The 23,247-nt window shown below is 45.0% G+C and overlaps 1 protein-coding gene across 18 annotated transcripts in view; it reads right to left on the bottom strand.

Annotated features, from left to right (window-relative positions):
• Window positions 1-23,247, bottom strand: part of LOC130293498 (taste receptor type 1 member 2-like) — a 261,468-nt gene that overhangs the window by 169,927 nt on the left and 68,294 nt on the right. For 15 of the 18 annotated variants that reach the window (XR_008848222.1, XR_008848223.1, XR_008848225.1 and 12 more), the window contains one exon: window positions 9,346-9,443. Coding sequence is in view for 14 of the 18 variants with exons in the window: in XM_056542266.1 (XP_056398241.1) it covers window positions 9,346-9,380 (35 nt within the window). In the remaining 4 variants the exon portion in view is untranslated. Of the gene's footprint in view, window positions 1-9,345; window positions 9,444-19,589; window positions 19,768-23,247 lie in introns of all 18 variants that reach the window. The other 3 variants (XM_056542256.1, XM_056542262.1, XM_056542269.1) reach the window with 1 other exon arrangement.

The following is a 23,247-nucleotide window of genomic DNA, read 5'->3' as shown; positions in this document are numbered from 1 at the left end:
CCAATTTCTCCTGATTCAGAAAACACCCCATATGGGGGTGAAAAGTGCTCTGCTGGCGCACTACAGGTCTCGGAAGAGAAGGAGTCACATTTGGCTTTTTGAAAGCAAATTTTTCTCTGGGGGCATGCCGCATTTAGGAAGCCCCTATGGTGCCAGGACAGCAAAAAAAAAACCACATGGCATACCATTTTGGAAACTAGACCCCTCGGGGAACGTAACAAGGGGTTAAATGAACCTTTATACCCCACAGGTGTTTCACGACTTTTGCATATGTAAAAAAAAAAAAAAAATTTTTTTACCTAAAATGCTTGTTTTCCCAAAAATTTAACATTTTTAAAAAGGGTAAAAGCAGAAAATACCCCCCAAAATTTGTAACACAATTTCTCCCGAGTACGGCGATACCCCATATGTGACCCTAAACTGTTGCCTTGAAATACGACAGGGCTCCAAAGTGAGAGCGCCATGCGCATTTGAGGCCTAAATTAGGGACTTGCATAGGGGTGGACATAGGGGAATTCTACGCCAGTGATTCCCAAACAGGGTGCCTCCAGCTGTTGTAAAACTCCCAGCATGCCTGGACAGTCAACGGCTGTCCGACAATACTGGGAGTTGTTTTGCAACAGCTGGAGGCTCCATTCTGGAAACAGTGGCGTACCAGACGTTTTTCATTTTTATTGGGGAGGGGAGGGGGGTTGTATAGGGGTATGTGTATATGTAGTGTTTTTTACTTTTTATTTTATTTTTTGTTAGTGTAGTGTAGTGTTTTTAGGGTACAGTCACATGGGCGGGGGTTCACAGTAGTTTCTCGCTGGCAGTTTGAGTTGCAGCAGAAAGTTTGCGGCAGCTCAAACTTGCAGCCAGATACTTACTGTAATCCTCCGCCCATGTGAGTGTACCCTGTACGTTCACATTGGGGGGGGGGACGGACATCCAGCTGTTGCATAACTACAACTCCCAGCATGCCCGTTGGCTGTCGGTGACTGCTGAGAGTTGTAGTTTTGCAACAACTGTAGGTACACTGGTTATGTATCACTGAGTTTGTGACCCAACTCAGTGTTTCACAACCAGTGTGCCTCCAGCTGTTGCAAAACTACAACTCCCAGCATGTACGGTGCATGGTGTACGGTGACTGCTGAGTTGTAGTTTGCAACAGCTGGAGGCACACCGGTTGTGAAACACTGAGTTGGGTAAAAAAAAACTCTGAGTTTCACAACCAGTGTGCCTTCAGCTGTTGCAAAACTACAACTCTCAGCAGTCACCGACAGCCAACGGGCATGCTGGGAGTTGTAGTTATGCAACCAGCAGATGCACCACTACAACTCCCAGCATGCACTTTAGCTGTTTGTGCAAGCTGGGAGTTGTAGTTATACAACAGCTGAAGGTACACTTTTCCATAGAAAACATGTGCCTCCAGCTGTTGCAAAACCATAAGTCCCAGCATGCCCATAAGGGAATGCTGGGAGTTGTGGTTGTCTGCCTCCTGCTGTTGCATAACAACAGCTCCCAGCATGCCCTTTTTGCATGCTGGGAGCTGTTGCTAAGCAACAGCAGGAGGCTGTCACTCACCTCCAACGATCCAGCGCATGGTGTCAGTCCCGCCGCCGCCGCTGCTCCTGGGGCCCCGATCCCAACATTGACGCCGGGGATCGGGGTCCCCAGCACCCGGGGTGCACGTCCCGCACCCGCTCACGTCCTCCGGAAGAGGGGCGGAGCGCGTGCGGGAGTGACACCCGCAGCAGGCGCCCTGATTGGTCGGCCGGTAATCCGGCCGACGAATCAGGGCGATCGTGAGGTGGCACCAGTGCCACCTCACCCCTGCAGGCTCTGGCTGTTCGGGGCCGTCAGAGACGGCCCCGAACAGCCAGTAATTCCGGGTCACCGGGTCACTGGAGACCCGATTGACCCGGAATCGCAGCAGATCGCTGAACTGAATTGTCCAGCGATCTGCGGCCGACATGGGGGGACATAATGACCCCCCTGGGCGATATGCCGGGATGCCTGCTGAACGATTTCAGCAGGCATCCGCCTCCGGCCCCCAACCAGCTAGCGGTGGGGGCTGGAATTCCCACGGGCGTATGGATACGCCCTCGGTCCTTAAGGACTCGGGATGCAGGGCGTATCCATACGCCCTATGTCCTGAAGAGGTTAAAGGGGTATTCCATTATTTTTTTTCATTTGACTATGCTACAGGGGCTGTAAAGTTAGTGTAGTTTATAATATAGTGTCTGTACCTGTGTGTGACGGTTTTCTCACAATTCTTCTGTGATTATTGCCCCAATATTTAGCATACAAAAATACTCAGGTCTCAGGATTTCCCAGGTTGCAGTGCGTCTGAGACATGACATCACTAGTCAGGTGTGCAATGGGGGCCTTTCTTGCTTCAATGGTGGAGTGATCGCTGGGTACGAGAGAGATCATTCTGAAACTAATTGTATTTTTGTAACAGCTGGAGGCGCCCTGGTTAGAAAACGCTGGTCTTTTGAATAGAACGCAGCTCATTCATGTTTCAATGGGTGGGGTGGCTGATGTGTGGGAGGGAGGAAAGTGACCTCACACTTACAAACAAGGAACTATGGGATTTGTAGTTTGAGAGAACAATTCCAACAGGAAATAGCCAGTTCACAAAAAGCTAGCCACAGTGTTATGGTAATCTCACAATATAGCCATTTAGCCCCAAGACGAGCGCAGATCCTTCCTAAGCATGTCCATTACTGTCTGGCAGGTATGTACTTAAATCACCTCATGGTCGATAACCCCTTTAAACTCAGGTGAATAGAGAAAAATGAACATCATAAGTGGGTCATTCACCACTAAAATCCACCTCACTTAAGAAGGAGTTAGAATTGCCAGTGTGATGATGGTCTCATGACTGCACTTCCATCTGGACAGAATAATATATGTCATATTAGCTTTCTGCTTTTATTGAATCAAAGGCAGATGGAATTTTCAAAAGATAGTTTTCCCTTTATAGAAAGGATTAAATATGATCTATGCCATAAAATAGAAACCGATCTGAACGGAGAAGACACTACCAGTTATTGAGATGACATAGACAGCCATTTCTCTGCAGACAGACAGATGGTGGGCACTACCCTTAGATCGGTGCCAGGGCACATGTAACAGCATGGTGTACTCAACTGCATGAAGCCTCAAGAAACACTTAAAAGAACACAGAGACCAATGTGATGTTGACTTCAGAGATAATTTACTACATCACAGTATGCACGGAGAAGGTTTTATAGTTATGGATACAGTTATGTGTATTCTTCCATTGATGCACCCCTCCCAGCAGCCTTAGACTACAGTACATGGATACATTTCTGTGTATACAGTGATCCCCCGACATACGATCATTTCAACATATGATGGCCTCTCAGACGCCATTCCATGTTTCAGGCAGCATCAACAAACGATGCGTTTGTATGTCGGGGCCATCGCATAAACGGCTATCCGGCAGCGCAGACTGCTTCAGCTGCCACCGGATAGCCGTTTAATGTGCCCCTGTGAGTGTCACTTATCTGTCCCCGCCGCTCCGGACCGTCCTCTGCTGCATGGCCATTGCCCTCCTTCGTCGTCATCACGTTGCTGTGCACGCCATCACTTCATCCATTAGGGGCGTGTGCGGTGATGTGATGACGGCAATGGAGAGCGACTATCCAGGGCAGCGGTGACGGTCCGGAGCAGCGGGGACACGTGAGTCTAACTTTGTCTTTAATTTTTGCATGGATCCCTCAACATTCAATAAATTCAAGTAACGATGGTTCATTTGGAACCAATTACCATCGTATGTTGAGGGATCACTGTACTTCTATTAATGCCCCTGCTCTGCCCCCTGCATCCTTCTGCAGAAGAACGGGAGAAACTTTATCCTTAGACTACATTGGTGATCTGCAACTTAAAGGGGGTTATCCAGGAAAAAACTTATATATATATATATATATGTATATATATATATATATATATATCAACTGGTTCCAGAAAGTTAAACAGATTTGTAAATGACTTCTATTAAAAAATCTTAATCCTTTCAGTACTTATGAGCTTCTGAAGTTAAAGGGTAGCTCCCACCATCCTATTTTTATTTTTTTGCTAGCCCGTTCCCCCCCCCCCCCCCCGCCACGGCACTAGCCCGTTTCCTCCCCCCCCCCACCCCGCATACCCCGTTCCCTCATTACACTTGCAGTTACTGCAGAGTCCGGCAGCGGACGTGCAGGGACAGCAGCGGCAACGAGGCGGCGGGGGTTTGTGCGGGAGGAGTGGCCGGGGAGCCAATGCGCTCGCTCCCGCCTGTCTGATTGACAGGCGGGAGCGAGTACAGCCTAACTGAAAAAGGACTGATTGCCACTCCAAAATCAGTCCTTTTTCAGTGGCCGGTTTTAAATGTGAATTAAACCTTTTTAATGAAAAAAATAATAATAAAAGTATATTAGAGATATGTTGTAGTACATAAGTACTACAACATATCAAAAAATAGAGTTGGTGACAGTGCCCATTTAAGGTTGTTCTTTTCTGTCTAAGTGCTCTCTGATGACACGTGTCTCGGGAACCGCCCAGTTTAGAAGCAAATCCCCATAGCAAATCTCTTCTAAACTGGGCGATTCCCGAGACACGTGTCATCAAAGATCACCGACAGAAAAGAACAACCTTAACTTCAGAAGCTCATAAGTACTGAAAGGATTAAGATTTTTTAATAGAAGTGATTTACAAATCTGTTTAACTTTCTGGAGCAAGTTGATATATATAAAAAAAAAAAAGTTTTAATCCTGGGTAACTCCACTGGCCAGTGTGGAACTAAATGTTCGAACGCTATTTTTGCCACACCCCCCTTGTGACATCTCATCCATACCCCCTCATTGCAAGTCTATAGGAGGGGGCGTGACTTGCATTTATGGGGCGTAGTCGTGATGTCACAAGGGGGCGTGGCCGACCCCCGCAGTGCAAAAACAGCATTCGGAACATTCAGTTCAACACTGACCAGTGGAGTAACCCTTTAAAGGGGTACTCCGCCCCTAGACATCTTATCCCCTATTCAAAGGATAGGGGATAAGATGTCAGATCGCCGGGGTCCCGCTGCTGGGGACCCCGGGGATCGCTGCTGCATAACCCCGCTATCATTACTGCGTAGAGCGAGATCGCTCTGCATGTAATGACTGGCAATACAGGGGCCGGAGCATCGTTACGTCACGGCTCCGCCCCTCGTGACGTCACGGCCCGCCCCCGTCAATACAAGTCTATGGGAGGGGGCGTGGCGGTCATCACGCCCCCTGCCATAGACTTGCATTAAGGGGACGGACCGTGATGTCATGAGGGGCGGAGCCATGATGTCACGCTGCTCCGGGCCCCTGTATCGCCCGTCATTACGCACAGAGCGAACTCGCTCTGTGCAGTAATGATGGCGGGGTGCCGCAGCGGCGATCCCCGGAGTCCCCAGCAGCGGGACCGCGGCGATCTAACATCTTATCCCCTATCCTTTGGATAGGGGATAAGATTCCAGGGGCGGAGTACCCCTTTAAGGCAGATTCCGTTCCCTGTAAAACCTCTAGTACAGTGGTCTTCAACCTGCGGACCTCCAGATGTTGCAAAACTACAACTCCCAGCATGCCCGGACAGCCAACGGCTGTCCGGGCATGCTGGGAGTTGTAGTTTTGCAACATCTGGAGGTCCGCAGGTTGAAGACCACTACTCTAGTATATCTTAATAGTGTCTCTCAGAGTAGGCTGGGAGTTTAAGTTCCACAGAACCTTATCATTCAGGAATGCCTCTTCCTGATCCACAGTACACTTCAGGGTTTTATCAAAGTGTAAATAGAGAAAGAATGTCTGCAGCTCACAGCTAAACAAGGCCGAGGTTATCCTGGCTGACCACCAATACCCTAAGGTGCTACAGTAAATCCAGACCTCAAGGACGCCACCAGATCACTAATAGAGCTGGTGCATGATGGGGATTTATAAGTATAAATAAATTATAGGTATGAATAAATTAGGGAACCGGGCCTCAGATACATAGGATGATTTATTTACATAATTTTTTACAAACAATATTCATAAAATCATATTGTAACACAGCGCCCTTGTGAGAGGATGCAATATACATCATATAATACTCTAAAATGATAAATAATAAATATGCACTACTATTACATGTGATATACACTATTATATATATATATAATATATAAAATCACTTTTTTCTATTATATCGAACAGTGGAGTATAAGGAATAACATATATTATTAATTTAAGTATCAATATGTTGCACAATCCGGCATCAATTACTTCGGCAGAATAATTGAAAAATCACATAAGCACCCAGGGGGGAGATTGATCAAAACCTGTCCCAAGGGAAAGTTGCCCAGTTGCCAATAGCAACCAATCAGCTCTCTTCTTTCATTTTTAACAAGGCCTCTGCAAAATGAAAGAAACAATCTGGTTGCTATGGGCAACTTTCCCTCTGGACAGGTTTTGATAAATCTTCCCCTTAGTGTCTGCGATTAACTATAACAGACTTATTATGCCTCAGGTCAGAGGCGGATGATCCATAAGTGTATATACAGCAATGGTTGGTATGTGTACCCCACTTAGCAAGCTCCAGACGTCCTAGATGGTAACTGGCCTCATACGCAGCAAAGGACTGAACGGCCATGTCTTGGGCTTTGCTGATTCAGAGCTGCCGCTCACAATGTCTGCGATTAACCCAATGGCAGGGGATAGAGACCGTAGCTCGAGGAAAGGTATGTACCTTTACATTGTTACTTACTAACACTCACCTGTTGCTGAACCTTTAAAGGGTAGCTCCCACCATCCTATTTTTTTTTTTTTGCTAGCCCGTTCCCCCCCCCCCCCCCCACGCTACGGCATTAGCCCGTTCCCTCCTCCAACCACGCCCCGCATACCCTGTTCCCTCATTACACTTGCAGTTACTGCAGAGTCTGGCAGCGGGCGTGCAGGGACAGCGGCGGCAACGAGGCGGCGGTGATGTGCGGGAGGAGTGGCCTCCCAGCCAGTGGCCGGGGAGCCAATGCGCTCGCTCCCGTCTGTCTGATTGACAGGCAGGGAGCGAGTGCAGCCTTACTGAAAAAGGACTGATTGCCACTCCAAAATCAGTCCGAAGCAGCTTTGAGTCGGCATCTAACCTTAAAGGGGTACTCTGCTGCTCAGCATTTGAAATAAACTGTTCCGAACGCTGGAGCCGGCAGCTTGTGACGTCATAGCCCCACCCCCTCATGACGTCACACCCTGCCCCCTCAATGCAAGTCTATGGGAGGGGGCGTTCCAAACGCTGAGCAGCAGAGTACCCCTTTAAATGGGCACTGTCACCAACTTTATTTTTTGATATGTTGTAGTACTTATGTACTACAACATATCTCTAATATACTTTTATTTTTTTTATTCATTAAAAAGGTTTAATTTACATTTAAAAACCGGCTACTGAAAAAGGACTGATTTTGGAGTGGCAATCAGTCCTTTTTCAGTTAGGCTGCACTCGCTCCCTGCCTGTCAATCAGACAGACGGGAGCGAGCGCATTGGCTCCCCGGCCACTGGCTGGGAGGCCACTCCTCCCGCACATCACCGCCGCCTCGTTGCCGCCGCTGTCCCTGCACGCCCGCTGCCAGACTCTGCAGTAACTGCAAGTGTAATGAGGGAACAGGGTATGCGGGGCGTGGTTGGAGGAGGGAACGGGCTAATGCCGTAGCGGGGGGGGGGGGGGAACGGGCTAGCAAAAAAAAAAAATGGTGGGAGCTACCCTTTAAAGGTTCAGCAACAGGTGAGTGTTAGTAAGTAACAATGTAAAGGTACATACCTTTCCTTCAAGTGTAGGATCTTACTTTAAAGGGGTACTCCCGTGGAAAACTTTTTTTTTTAAATCAACTGGTGCCAGAAAGTTAAACAGATTTGTAAATTACTTCTATTAAAAAATCTTAATCCTCCCAGTACTTTTTAGGGGCTGTATACTACAGAGGAAATGCTTTACTTTTTAGATTTCTCTGATGTCATGACCACAGTGCTCTCTACTGACCTCTGCTGTCCATTTTAGGAACTGTCCAGAGCAGGAGAAAATCCCCATAGCGAACATGTGCTGCTCTGGACAGTTCCTAAAATGGACAGCAGAGGTCAGCAGAGAGTATTGTGGTCGTGACATCAGAGAAATCTAAAAAGTAAAGCATTTCCTCTGTAGTATACAGCTGCTAATAAGTACTGGAAGGATTAAGATTTTTTAAAAGAAGTAATTTACAAATCTGTTTAACTTTCTGGCACCAGTTGATTTAAAAAAAAAAAAAAGTTTTCCACAGGATTAACCCTTTAATTGTGCCTGGAATCATTTGGGGGCAACCTTTTTTTGGCAACCCTTTGTGGAGGACAGCAAGGGACAGGAGGATCACTACCTGGATAGTTTTCCATTGACACAATAGGATCTATGCTATAAAATGGATTTAGATCTGTACGGGGAAGACACTACCAGTTATTAATTTGACGTAGACAGCCATTTCTCTGCAGACAGACAGATGGTGGGCACTACCCTTAGATCGGTGCCAGGGCACATGTAACAGCATGGTGTACTCAACTGCATGAAGCCTCAAGAAGCACTTTAAAGAACACAGAGACCAATGTAATGTAGACTTTAGAGATAATTTACTACATCACAGTATGCACGGAGAAGGTTTTATAGTTATGGATACAGTTATGTGTATTCTTCCATTGATGCACCCCTCCCAGCCTTCTATATGTTACTCACTAAGTCATCCAGATGTTTTACATGTCTTTTTTATGTGTCTAGCTTCTGTAGTTGGATTACAAATCCCTCTGTTCTGCTGCTCACTCATTCTGACATCCACTGCACTGAGCTCGTCCTCACTGACATCCACTGCACTGAGCTCGTCCTCACTGACATCCACTGCACTGAGCTCACCCTCCCTTACTATCACTTCCTCCTGGAGTCTGCTGTGCTGTGCTGGGTCTCTTCATTCAATCACTGCAGGCTGCTCTGTAACCCCTTCCTCTCTGCTTTCATGCTGCAGTCTGATATACAAGACATAAGTGAGCACAGATAAGTGCTAATCTCACCCTCACTGGTCGGTGTCCCAGCCTGTGCTTCAGCTGAGACAAAGATGATGCTGCAGCCTGACAGCAATATTTTCTGCATGTCTGCATGGTATGTGAACCCCTATTGGTCTTTTTTTTATAGGCCATGATTTCTATAAAAAGTTTTTTAAATGTTTTTTATTTTTTACAAAGGTTAATGTTTCGCCAACATGTACAACATATAAAAGTTTTTGGTTCTGGCAGTGCCCATTTAAGAAGTGTAAATTACACCTGAATAGAAAGAACAATATAAAAGTTACATACCTTTCCTTTAAGTGGAGGATCTTGCCTGGCATCATTTGGGGGCAACCTTTTTTCTAGGCAACTTTATGGAGGACAGCAAGGGACAGGAGGATTGCAACCTAGAGCCACAGAGAGGAAGGAACATTGGATCCACTGGAGCATAAATCAATATAAAACACTTCTCTTCTGTAAATCCTCTAATAATTTCACCAGATCCTAACCCAGTCACATGTGTAGAATGTCCTTTTAATAGTAGAGTAAGCCTAGGTAACAACTGTATTATACTAATAGCGCCGATATAACAAAAAGTTCACAAAACATAAATATTAAAAACTTAAAATGAACAAACTTCTTTTACAAAAATACATAAAAAACAAGAAAGAGGGGACCCCCTTAGAAAGCATTTCACAGTGAAATGATCGTTGGGGTCTGGTGGGTAAAGTCTGGCACCCTGAACAATAATATTGTGTATTTTCTGTCTGTTGAATTTTGATATTGGCGCATAGGACTTATGTCACTGTATGGTACATACCTGTGCATGACCTGTTACTTACTCTGTATAGTTCATGTGCTGCTGATTTATATCTTATTCAACTAATATCTCCAGTACCTTTACCCACCCATCTCTTGTATTCTGGTGCCTCTCTTTCTTGTTTTTTTTTTTTGTCTATTTAAAACCCTTTTGTGATGTTATGTATTTTTCTAATGAAGTTTGTTCATTTTAAGTTTTCAATATTGGTGTTTTGTGCACAATTTTTTGTTATATCGGCGGTATTAATTTATAGTGCACATTTACTTATACTTTAGTAAGGTAATATCTTTCGGCGTTTAACTGTATTATACTGTAAAGTATTATTACAGTAGTTGCATGTAGCTCAGCTACATCACACATCAGCTTCTGGACTCTATCCAGAAAACCATCCACTTCATTGAGCATTTATTCCAAACCCAGAAATTGCCCAAAATGGCCACATAGCACAATTAAATGGTCTATTACTGTTGGCAACGGAGCATGTACAATAACATTCTAAATTTAACCGTCCCGTGTTAACTCGCTAGTGCTGCCCAACACCAGGTGGTAAGTACCTTCTCAGCACTGTTTAGAGTACAGATGAATAAGACCTATGTTAAATAGGAAAATTACATAATGACACTTGCAAAAACACACAATCCATGAAGACCCCGTATTGGCAGAATGTTTCCATTTCCTCTATTGTAAGTTATTGTTTGACGTACGGTATGGTCACCATATAACTTAGGATATATATCCATAATGATGAGTCTGTATTCTAAATTAATTCTTTTGGAGCATTTGAAACAATTAAAAATGCTTTACTGGAATAAAAATTCAAAGACTAGCCATCAATATTTAGTGGATGGTCCTACGTACGGTATGGTCACCATATAACTTAGGATATATATCCATAATGATGAGTCTGTATTCTAAATTAATTCTTTTGGAGCATTTGAAACAATTAAAAATGCTTTACTGGAATAAAAATTCAAAGACTAGCCATCAATATTTAGTGGATGGTCCTACCCGAAAGACAAATAGAAGGAGGGGACCACAGTGCACCAGCAAATGCATCATCCCTTTTATGGTTTAGTCAGCCACATATGACTTGCATATAGCATGGGGTAAAAAGATGTGGCAGAGATGCAATCATTCAGGCAGTAGGTCAAGAAGAAGGACAACAGGTCAGGGCAGGCGGCATTCAATCAGAGTCAGGTCACAGGTCAGGGCAGGTGGCAGACAGAAGAGTGGTCAAATAGCAAACACAGGAAAAGCCAATTGGGAGCACAACTTTGCAGATCACTATAACAATAGAACCTTATTGGTCTGGCACAGGTGGCAGAAAAGATTTCCTTTATGAAGTGCAGCTGTGGTATGGGGGTGTGAGGTGCAGGGCAGATGGAATTACCCTTGGGGCAGATGGCATTAACCCCTTGTATTCTTGATGCCAGGGCGTGGTTTAGCCTCAATATCACTGGATCCTGGGCTAGGCACGGGGGCAATAATGACTCCGACGCCAAGTTACTGACAAAAGTAGCTTTTCTGAGTGACAGATGGTACAGTCTATACCGTTCAGCCAAACCCACAAAGGTGACCAGTGACTTCAGAGAATGGGGGAGACTCTGTGGGATCACATTGGTCACACTTAAGTCACCTGGTCACTGACACCTCCTGGGTAACAATCACGTGACAACTAAAGATCACATGGAAACATTTCTTAAAGTTATAACACTTCTTTACACACTTTACAGCATAATAAATGGCAAATTATATGTACATGAGGGGACGGGTGTAAGGGGGGCCAAGGGGACACTGCAGGGAGGCTGCCTGATAGGGCAGCAAGGGTACGTGGGTAACAACTCCCGTACTGGGCTACCACAAACTCCCCTTCTTAAGCACAGCCGTCCTCGGCACCCAGTCCTGGAGGGCGGACAGCTGGAAGTGGCCACTGGGGCCTAGACTGACAGTTCCTGGGGCATTATTATTGAATGTCCTTCACAGGTCTGAAAAAAAAGAACTGAGTCCATGTAGCATTTTTGTGAAAAAGTCCATACATGATACTTTGGAATACATTTATAATCATGTGATCTCGGATCAGGCTGCCTGAGGCTCTCTACCTAATGCCTTAGCTACTGGGGCTAGAGACTAGAGTGGGTTGAACCAGCCCCGGGGTTGGTGAGACACAGAAGATCGCAGGCTGATTTGGAGAAGACATGGGGAAATCCATAGATGGGTGGATTCCTTCGCCTGGGACGTACTCTTTCGCAGGTCTGACAGCTGGAGGAGGTGGTGCTGGGAGCTCTGGAAGATCTCTCAGACATAACTTAATTCGATTTCGGTGAACAACTTGTGGCTTATGTGAATTCAGGTAGAAGAAACAGACATGGTCGCACATCTACAATCTTGTATAATGATCTGATTGCTTCTCAGCATAATATCAAAAAAAAACCACCCCCTCAGCCCAACCCTATATAAGTAGTAGTTAGCTACACATGGGCCATTTCTTTCCTAGCAGCCTCCCAGTCTGACTGGGAGAGCATGGTAAGTGAGCTGTAGCACCCTCTTCACACTGGTGTGGTGCTGCGCGGCGTCTGTTGCTGCCATGGCACCGTGTCTGCGGGGAGGTGCGACCCATGGACTGGTTTGAGTGGCATTGGGGCCGCTCTGCCAGTGGGTCGTTCCCCCTTGTGGGCACTGGTGTCGCGGCGGTGGTGGTCGCCGCCCAGTGCTACACCATTTTATGCTAGGGACCCACTCTAAATAGGTGGCCTTGACGTGGCGAGTGGGCTTTGTACTTTTTGATCAAAACGTATATATACTAACAACCTGTTCGTTTTTGAAATTATGCTGAGAAGCAATTAGATCATTGTGCAAGATTGTATATGTGCGACCATGTCTGTCTTCTACCTGAATTCAACTTGTGGCTTATGCCCAGGCTTTTGCACTTCGTATACATCAGATTCCGGATAAGGTATGGCCGTCCCAGTGTACGGTTCTGTCTCCCAGGTAGAGTCTAACTTGTGGATCCTTCCGCAGACATTTCACACTGAGTCCAGCGTAGATGGGTTGGTAACTTTTTCGCCAGAAGGTAGTCCAACAGATCCCCCATGACTCATCTTGAAGAGTTTTCCGGTTGTATAGGTGTTCTTTTACCTTTTCAGACCTGAGGGCGGTCACAACATTCTGGTTCACGAACCGTTGATAGAATGGGGGCATCTCCACGTCTTCCCACATGTCTTCGACAGGGGGATCTTCGCCGGAGGTCTACCAAGACAGTACATCAGCATTGACATTTGACTTGCTGCTTCTGTACTTGGTGGTGAAACTGTAATTGGCTAATCTTGAAGCCCAACGCTGTTCGATGGCTCCCAACTTGGCAGTGTTCAGGTGGGCCAACGGGTTATTGTCCGTGTAGACAGTGAATGACGTGGCAGCCAAATAGTCTTTGAACTTTTCGGTCATGGCCCATACCAGGGTGAGAAGTTCCAACTTGAATGAAGTGTAATTTGCATCGTTCTTCTCTGCTTCTCTCAGGTTACGACTGGCATAGGCAATTACTCGCTCTTGCCCCTCTTGGACTTGGGACAGGACAGGACAGCTTCCAGACCTCCGAAACTGGCATCAGTATACAGCCAGAACGGCTGACTGTAGTCTGGATACGCCAAGATAGGGGGTTCTGTCAGTAGATGTTTAATAGCTCAGAACGCGGTCTCTTGCTCTTCAGCCCACTATAGGTAGTCTTCCACTGTAGTTCTCCTTCGCCGTACCACAGAAGAGAGCTGTGAGGGGTTCTGCAATCTGGGCGAAGTGGGGAATGAAGCAGTGATAGCAGCCGGTAAATTCCAGGAAGCTCCTGACATCTTTCACCATTCATGGGATTGGCCAGTTCTTCCACCTTTTCAGGATTGGGCTGGACTCCCTCTGCGCCGACAACATGACCCAAGTAGTGGACCTGAGGTTTAAGCAAGTGACACTTTGACGGCTTCATCTTCAGCCGATGCTTGATCAGGACTTGGCAGACGTCTGACAGATGACTGAGGTGTTCCTGTTAAGACTTGGAATACACGATTACATCGTCCAGGTACAACAAGACACTTTGGAAATTCAAATGACCCAGGCACAACAAGACACTTTGGAAATTCAAATGACCCAGGCACCTTTCCATCAAATGCTGGAACGTAGCAGGGGCATTACATAGCTCAAACGGCATACTTTTAAACTTGAACAGTCCCATGGGTGTCACGAAGGCGGTGGCCTTGGTCACTTGCCAATATCCGCTGGTCAAGTCCAGGGTGGAGAAGTAAGCAGCCAACCCGAGGGCCGTGAGTGACTCCTCTATCTTTACAGAGGATAAGCATCCTTGTGTGTGACATTGTTCAGTTTCCTGTAGTCGACACAGAAGTGTATGGTTCCGTCTTTCTTCTTGACCAGGACAAGTGGTGCTGCCTAGGGGCTCTGACTCTCTTGAATGACGTCCGCCTCTTTCATGTCAGCCAGCATCTTCTTGACAGCCTGATACATGCCTGGCGTGACCGGATAGGTGGGCTGTCGCCTGTGAGGATTCTGTACTGAATCATGGACATATGCCCGAAGTCTGTAGGGTGTTTGCTAAAAGCCTCATTGTACCTTTTGGCGACATTGATGACTCCATTGACCTGGTCCCTTGTGGTAGTGTCGCCTCCAAGTTGCGCACACCAGGGCTCTGGAGGACTCACACTGAATCCTTCGGCCACGTAGGCTGCCCGCTGTTGGGCCACCAGACGTTCTCTCAAAATGTCCTTTGACTCTATGTTGTACAACTGGGCTACTGGGGTGTACTTGGGTAAGACAGTAGCAGCATCAGAAAGGTTGACTAACTGCACCAGGACCCTCCTGTTGGTGACAGTGACAAGGCTTCTCGCAGCTTGGACAAGAGGATGATCTTCTAGTTGCATAGCTTCCAGCAGCGGAAGAGAGGCATACAAGGCATTTAATACTTCATTGAAACAATTCCTCATAATGTTCATCCCCAATATAAACTCTGCAGACCCCTTATGTGTCACATTAGTTACAATCACTCCCTGCCCAGTATGTACATGCTTTCCCAACTGAATAGTTGGCTCCCAGTATCCATGTCTTGGGACTGGTTGCCCATTACCCGCAACTACTCTGAAATTAACATCATCAGGCTCACACAATAAACTAGCATCCCAATGCTGATAGAAAACACTTTTAGGTATAGTAGACACTTGCGACCCTGGATCTATCAATGCCTCCAAAGGTACATCTTCTACAATGACTTATACATAGGGGCAGGAGGCGACATAAAGTGAGAGTCCTGATTTAGGTTGTTCGGGGATTGGACCTGATGACTGTTTTCCCAAGGGCCGGTCCTCGACCTCAGGGGAAATCCATTTAAATCCCAGCACTGCATTTTCCAATGTCCTAACTTGTTACAATAAGTGCAAAAGGGCCTTTGAGTCCCCAAGGTTCTATTGGGGGGAGGATTGCGGTAGTTGGGATTGCGGGGGGTAGGAGCAGGGGCAGGTTTTTTAGGCAAGGGCGGTTCACGGCCCGAGGGAGCAGGCCTGGTGGCCAGCTCCTTTACCGCCTTGGTCAGTTGTTCAATGTTCTGCCTAACAGTCTGTAAGTCTAAGGCTGCAGCGACTGGCAAAGTAGATGACACTGGGGTGGGGACAGGTGATGGTGGTGGTATAGGTCTGGCTACCGCCCCTAGTGGCTCTTTAATGGCAAAACATATGTACATGAGGGGACGGGTGTAAGGGGGGGGGGGGGGGCAAGGGACACTGCAGGGAGGCTGCATGACATGGCAGCAAGGGTACGGGGTAACAATTCCCGTACTGGGCTACCACAGAGCAGAATACTGGTTCTTTAAAAATAAAAGTCAGCACACTAGGACCCAAAAGCAGAGCGGAGGTGACAAGAAGTTCATTGTTGCCTAGAGAGTAGAAAAACTAACTGGTGTGTAGAACAAAAGAGAGGTGAATATGCCGTGCGATGGCAACGGGCAAAACACATCTCTCTAACTTATGGATAGGTGGGGTTTTTATAATCCTGTATAACCCTTTTAAAAGGGTACTCTGGTGGAAAACAAGTGTTTTCAAACAAACTGGTGCCAGAAAGTGAGACCAATTTGTAAATTACTTCTTTTTAAAAATCTTATTCCATCCAGTACTTATCAGCTGCTGTATGCTACAGAGGAAGTTGTGTAGTTCTTTCCAGTTTGACCACAGTGCTCTCTACTGAACTCTGTCCGTGTCAGAAACTGTCCAGAGCAGGTACAGTTCCTGACATTAAAGCAGCCATATGGCAACTTTATATGGATGGTATCTGGAACACAGGTACTGAGTCATTACATTTACATCCATCCCTCAATCCGTCCATATTGAAGACATGTATCTAGAGGACCGCACACGCTAAGGCGGTAATTTATGTCTGACATTCATTAGATCCGTGTTGATGGATTTGTTTGCTTGTATTGAATCAGCTGCTTTACATGTGTTGTTTATTCTGGATTTTTTTCTTTAATAGCTTAACCTCCTGACGAGAGAACAGCAGAGTAAGCCAGGAACAGCAAAGTGAAATCACCAAAAATACAGATGGTTGGCAAAGTATCTAAGCTCCAGCACAGGTCACATGGGGTCCTGCATTTAAAAGTATAATAATCCATGAATATAAGAAACCTTTAACAATCCAATATGTCCTGAGTTTCTGGAAGAACAAGAAAATAGCAAATATAAAAATATGAAATGGCTGACCTAGGAATCACCATTAATGTTTAATGTAAAACAACAGCGGGGCAGGAGATTGCAGGGGGTCCCATAGGTCGGACCCCCCCCCCCACGAAGAGACACCTATTCCCTATATGATCTTTGTTGTGTGTTGCAACTCCTCAACCAAGAGTGGGCATGAATGTATGAGGAGTTGGAAGTATGGGTGGACACCCAGAAGGACTTGAGGGTTCACAAATTTTGTCTGAGCGGGCACCTTCCTTTAAAGGAGTACTCTGATTCATAATTTTATACCCCCGAATGTTCCCCATGGCTGTACCTCTCTGGCCATGTACTTCTTGTTGCAATCGGTCCAGCCGTTCTCCCGGTCCGGCGCTCTGTATTTCATGGCACTTCCTGGTTATGGTGACGTGGAGGGTGACGTAAAAATCATCATCCCCCATGCTGCCTTGCTTCAAGTTCCTGTCCCTCCATGCCTCCCTCCTCCTCAGCCCCTCCCCTCCCTCCTGCTCTCCCCTCCCTCATAATTTTAACAGTAAAATCCTGGATTAACAGTAAAATCCTGGGAATGAGGAGACCGAGTCAACACCTTAATCTCTTTGTAATGTTCTGTATAACTTTTCTTTACTAACAATCTTTGCATTGTGGCCAGGACATTATCCTGCTCAAAAAGGCCATTACCATAAGGTAATACTGCTGTCATGGGGGGACTTGTTTTTTCAGGTGGAGATGGGAGATATCGTTGACGGTAATCTTCTATATATGGTGGACCTTAATTCGATTGATTTCTACTTCCCCTGTTTACTCTGGTTGCTGGGCGTACTTCGGTGGAAAACAATTTTTTATAAATCGACTGGTGCCAGAAAGTTAAACAGATTTGTAAATTACTTTTATTTAAAAATCTTAATCCTTTCAGTACTTATCAGCTGCTGTATATTACAGAGGAAGTTCAGGTGTTCTTTTCTGTCTGACCACAGTGTTCTCTGCTGACACCTCTGTCCATGTAAGGAACTGTGCAGAGTAGGAGCAAATCCCCATAGCAAACCTCTCCTGCTCTGGACAGTTCCTGTCATGAACAAAGGTGTCAGCACTGTGGTATGACTGAAAAGAACTTCCTCAGGAGCATACAGCAGCTGATAAGTACTGGAAGGATTAACATTTTTAAATAGAAGTTATATACAAATCTATAAACATTTTCTGGCACCAGTTGATTAAAAAAAAAAAAAAAATCACCAGAATACCCCTTTAAAGTTGTGCGGGAAGTAATTTCTTTTAGTTCTCACTCATAAATTACCCTGACTGGATTTTACTAGTAAAATATTTGTTATTTGTGTTCATGATGCTCGGTCATGTATAGCAGTTTGATGCTTACCACTAAGTAGGTGTTTCTCTGTTATGGCCCTTGTACAGCCTTACCCTTTCATTTGAGGTTTATCGTTATAATAACTGTATACAGTGTTTAAGAGGAACAGGAGAGGCTTCCCACATCCCAGCCCACTCATTCCAGATCACAGGAAGAATGTTGGATCTCTTATCTGAAGGAATGTTTGTGCAGAAACCTCACAATCTGGACCCTGCCATCTACACCGGGAACTTTAAAGGGGTACTCCAGTGAAAAACACTTTTTTTATTTTATTTATTTTTAAATCAACTGGTGCCAGAAAGTTTTGTAAATTGGTTCTATTAAAAAATCTTAACCCTTCCAGTACTTATCAGCTGCTGCACACTACACAAGGAAGTTCTTTTCTTTTTGAATTTCTTTTCTGTCTGACCACAGTGCTCTCTGCTGACACCTCTGTCCATGTCAGGAACTGTCCAGAGCAGGAGCAAATCCTTATAGCAAACCTCTCCTGCTCTTGACAGTTCCTGACATGGACAGAGGTGTCAGCAGAGAGCTCTGTTGTCAAGCAGAAAAGAACTTTAAAAAGAAAATAACTTCCTGTGAAGCATACAGCAGCGGATAAGTACTGGAAGGATTAAGATTTTTTTAATAGAAGTCATATACAATTCTGTTTAACTTTCTGGCACCAGTTGATTAAAAAAAAATAGTTTTTCACCTGAGTACCACTTTAACCCTATCTGCAAAATATGTCCAATGACGCATTTAGGACCAAATTTATGTCTGCAAAACCTGCAGACCATGTGGTTCTACTGGACTGAGCTTAGGTCACCATAAGGTTTTAGTATCATCTATTGTAAGTCTGGTTCTGTAGAACATGGGGTCTACAAGTTGTTCTGATAAATGAGCTTCCATAGGTCTTTCTAGGGCAGAGGTCTCCAAAGTGCGGACCTCCAGAGAAACGTATGATAGGTTTATAATACACCGTTATTTTCTATGTTAAAGGAGAAATATGGCAAATATAAACTGTGGATAGGGGATAAGTAACTGATCGCGCGGGGGGGGGGGGGTGTTCAGAGCGCTAGGACCCTTCACGATTAACGGGATGGCGCTTTTCGGTGCTCCATTCATTTCAATGGGGATGCCAAAAAGACCGGAGTACAGCACTCGGGCATCATCAGCACTCTCATAGAAATGAATGGAGGGCATCTACCAGTAAACAACACGTCGGGGGGGGGGGGGGGGGCATCCTAGAGATCGCGGGGGTCCCACAGGATAGGGGATACGTTTGCTTTCAGAGGAGTTCTCCTTTAAACTGTGTGAAATAATACAGATCAGACACAGTCACACATAACAAATACCTAAAGTGACTCACAAGTGACATCTTCCTTTTTACTTCTCCATCCGGCCCAGACTGATAGGACAACTACAGAGGAAGAGCTTGCTGCCCAAACATTTTTGGCCCCTCACTTTTCAAGCCTCAGACTCTATAGCAGCACAACCCCTATTCTTCACACTGCCATCCAGCTCCTACCACCAGTACTGTGACTGCTGCTGCTGCCCCATGTGCCCTTGTAATTGTATCTACAGCCATGCCCAATACCCTTAAAGGGGTATTCCGGGATTTGACTATGCTACAAGGGCTGTTAAGTTATTGTAGTTCATAATATAGTGTCTGTACCTGTGTTTCACGGTGGTCTTGCAATTCTTCTGTGATTTTTGTCCAAGATTTATTTTTAACAGCATAGAAAATGACTGCCATCTCAGGTTTTCCCTGGTTGTAGTGCAGCTTGAGACATGACATCACTAGTCAGGTGATCAGAGGGAGCCTGTCTTTGCTTTAATGGGTGGAGTGACCGCTGGGTAGGAAAAAGAACAGTCTGTTTTTGCAAGAGCTGGAGGCACCCTGGTCAGAAAACACTGGTCTATTGCATTAAAGGGAGCACAGATGTGTTTCAATGGGTGGGGTGGCTGATGTGTTAGCTCCAAGACAAGCGCAGATCCTTCCTAAGCATGTCCATTACTGTCTGCCAGGTACGTACTAAAATCACCTTATGGTGGAGAACCCCTTTAAATATAATATTCCGATATAATACAACCTGAGTCCAGGGATAAAGATCACATTAGGGCCATAGATATAAAATGCTAAACCCCTGTACTCTGTTGGGTTAGAAAGTTATTCATTTAGGCTGTGTTCACAGATTATATATTTTATTACAAAAATACAGCCATAAAGTTTAGTTTAAAAATGGCAGTGTTTTTGCATAATAATGTGCTGTATTAAAGTCTATGGAAAATCTGCCAACAGGTCAAACATGGTATAAATATTTGTCATTCAGAATGACCATTATAATAATGAGCATGTTAATTATTCGCAAATAGGAAATGATGGCAGGAATAACACAATAGGGCCTATGGCGCTCCCTTCCTCTATCTGATGTCACATAGAGTTTTTCCTGCTCAGTCAACTTTTTTCAACCAGAGTGCCTCCAGCTGTTGCAAAAATTCAATTACCAGCATGTCGGGGCAGCCTTTGGCTGTCCAGGCATGTTGGGAGTTGTAGTTTTGCAACAGCTGGAGGCACCCTGGTTGGGAGATACTGGTCTACTCTCGCCTCTGTAGGTGGTTTGCCCTTCCTTCCCCCTTCGTGTCTCTTTTCCTCCGTCTGTTTTGTCTTCTGTTTCTTTCGATTCACCCCCTTTTTTCAATGAACATTTACTTGGTTTAACATGTAACTGATATGATACTTCTGTACTGTGCATTTTGTTGGGGCGCCCTCGCCCTGCTTTCTTTTTATTGAGATAATGATCTGCAATGACTGTTTAAAAATTGCCATTTTTTTCTTTCTGCACCCTTTACCAATTTGTTTTATAAATAAGAATAAAGTCCCCGACCAAACTGAAAAATGATTCCGACCCCAATAAGACATAAAGACCCCACTTCACACACTTCTGCTCATAGTCCCTGTCTTTCACGTATCCTGATGTTCATGGTCCTTTCCTCCTATAGACTGTTGCTCATGCCGTCCCCTCTCTCATATAGATTGTTACTTATTCCTCCCATCTCACATGGACTGTTGCTCATGGCTTTCCTTTCACATAGACTTCCCTCACCCCCCCCCCCCCCCCTCTCACAGACTTGCACTCATGACTTCCCTCTCATGTAGACTGTTGCTCATGTCCCCCTCTCACAGACTGGCAATCACGACTCCCCTCTCACATAGACTGTTGCTCATGTCCCCCTCTCACATGGACTTTTGCTCATGCTCCCCTCTAACATAGACTGTTGATTATGCCTTCTTTCACATAGACTGGTACTCATGACTCCCCTCCCACATACACAGTTGCTCATGCCCCCTCTAACATAGACTGTTTGAAATGTCTTTTCTCTCACATAGACTGTTGCTCATGTCTTTTCTCTCATATAGACTGTTGCTCATGTCTTTTCTCTCATATAGACTGTTGCTCATGTCTTTTCTCTCATATAGACTGTTGCTCATGTCTTTTCTCTCATATAGACTGTTGCTCATGTCTTTTCTCTCATATAGACTGTTGCTCATGTCTTTTCTCTCATATAGACTGTTGCTCATGTCTTTTCTCTCATATAGACTGTTGCTCATGTCTTTTCTCTCATATAGACTGTTGCTCATGTCTTTTCTCTCATATAGACTGTTGCTCATGTCTTTTCTCTCATATAGACTGTTGCTCATGTCTTTTCTCTCATATAGACTGTTGCTCATGTCTTTTCTCTCATATAGACTGTTGCTCATGTCCCCCTCTCACAGACTGGCACTCATGACTCCCCTCACACATAGACTGTTGCTCCCGCCTCCAATCACATAGACTAGTGGTGAAGAAGCAAAAAAGACGGCCCTTCGAATGGCGCTGCTAGTTCCAATCAAGTGACAAACCAAGGCAGAGATATAGGGGGAGATTTATCAAAACCTGTGCACAGGAAGAGTGGTGCAGTTGCTCATAGCAACCAATCAGCTCGCTTCTTTCATTTTTAAAGAGGCCTGTGAAAAATGAAAGAAGTGATCTGATTGGTTGCTATGGGCAACTGGAGAACTTTTCCTCTGGACAGGTTTTGATAAATCTCTCCCATAGTTCATACAAAAGCACTGGAGCAGTTTATTAGTAATAAAACAATAAAACAGAAATTATGCGTTTTGGGGGAGCCACCCCCTTCCTCAGATCAGTATACAACACATAGTACAACCAAGGTATGTATAGGGTCTTAAAATATGCACCGAAATTAAGGGGGAGGTGTCAGAATGTGTGACATCACAAGGAATGTGCACCATAAACATAAAATTACAGCAAATAGTATAGATGTAAATAATATACTGTCGAATAAAAACAATACATAGAGCAATAAAGAGTTAACAGATATTCATAAAACTATTTGTAAAATACAATAATTAGGGGTGACAGGATGATGCCGACATCCGGTATCCAGATGTCAACATCCTGTCTCGTCCGGGCGGTGCTTCGTATCGCTGTGTTTCCTCGCACTCCGGGATCCTCTCTGACGCTGCCAGTAGCTAGGAAGTGTCGCTAGAGAGAAGCGATCACATGCCCAGCTTTAGCCAATCACGCCAAGGGAGGTCCGGCCGTGATGACAGCCAGCGCAGACATACAGATTGCGTGCACGGAGAAGAACACAAGCGGTTGTCAGCACCGTCTCAGTAGGGCAAACGGCGGCAGAATAAAATTCAATATAGAAGGGCATGAGATTCATATAATACAGCAGGAGTAGTGAGTGATAATATTAAGAGTACATAGATGGTTATAGACCACAATCAGAGAGGGATATATCATGAATATCACTACAGTCTTTGGATAGGGGGAATACAGAATATCATCACAGTCTATATGATAACAGAAGTTGTACAATAAGTATAAAATTTATCAAATAGATAACAACAAATCTAGTAGTACTAGCAGCAATACTTCAGATAAAAGAAAGTTTTTTCAAACATGGACTCTAATTAATAAAAATGTATAAAAATGGCACCTAATAAAAATTATTAGTGCAGAAAATTGAAAGGTTAAATCATCATCAGGAGTGGCACAAATCAGACTAAAGTCAGCAGCGTGTTTTTCAATCATGTGCCTTGATACGCTATGCAGCAGGAACCCATTAACTGTAGTGTTATGGTGTTTGTTCATCCGTTCTCTGAAACAGCGTATAGTCCTGCCAACATATTGGAGTCCACATGGACATTGCAATAAATAAACAACATATTGGGAACCACAATTAAGCAACGTCTTGATAGGATATGATTCTTTGGTAATATGGGAGGAGAAACTTTTGCATCTGTGTGAAATATGTTGCTA

The sequence above is a fragment of the Hyla sarda genome, chromosome 10 (assembly GCF_029499605.1).
Source record: "Hyla sarda isolate aHylSar1 chromosome 10, aHylSar1.hap1, whole genome shotgun sequence".
NCBI lineage: Eukaryota > Metazoa > Chordata > Amphibia > Anura > Hylidae > Hyla > Hyla sarda.
This window is presented reverse-complemented; position numbering and strand designations above follow the sequence as displayed.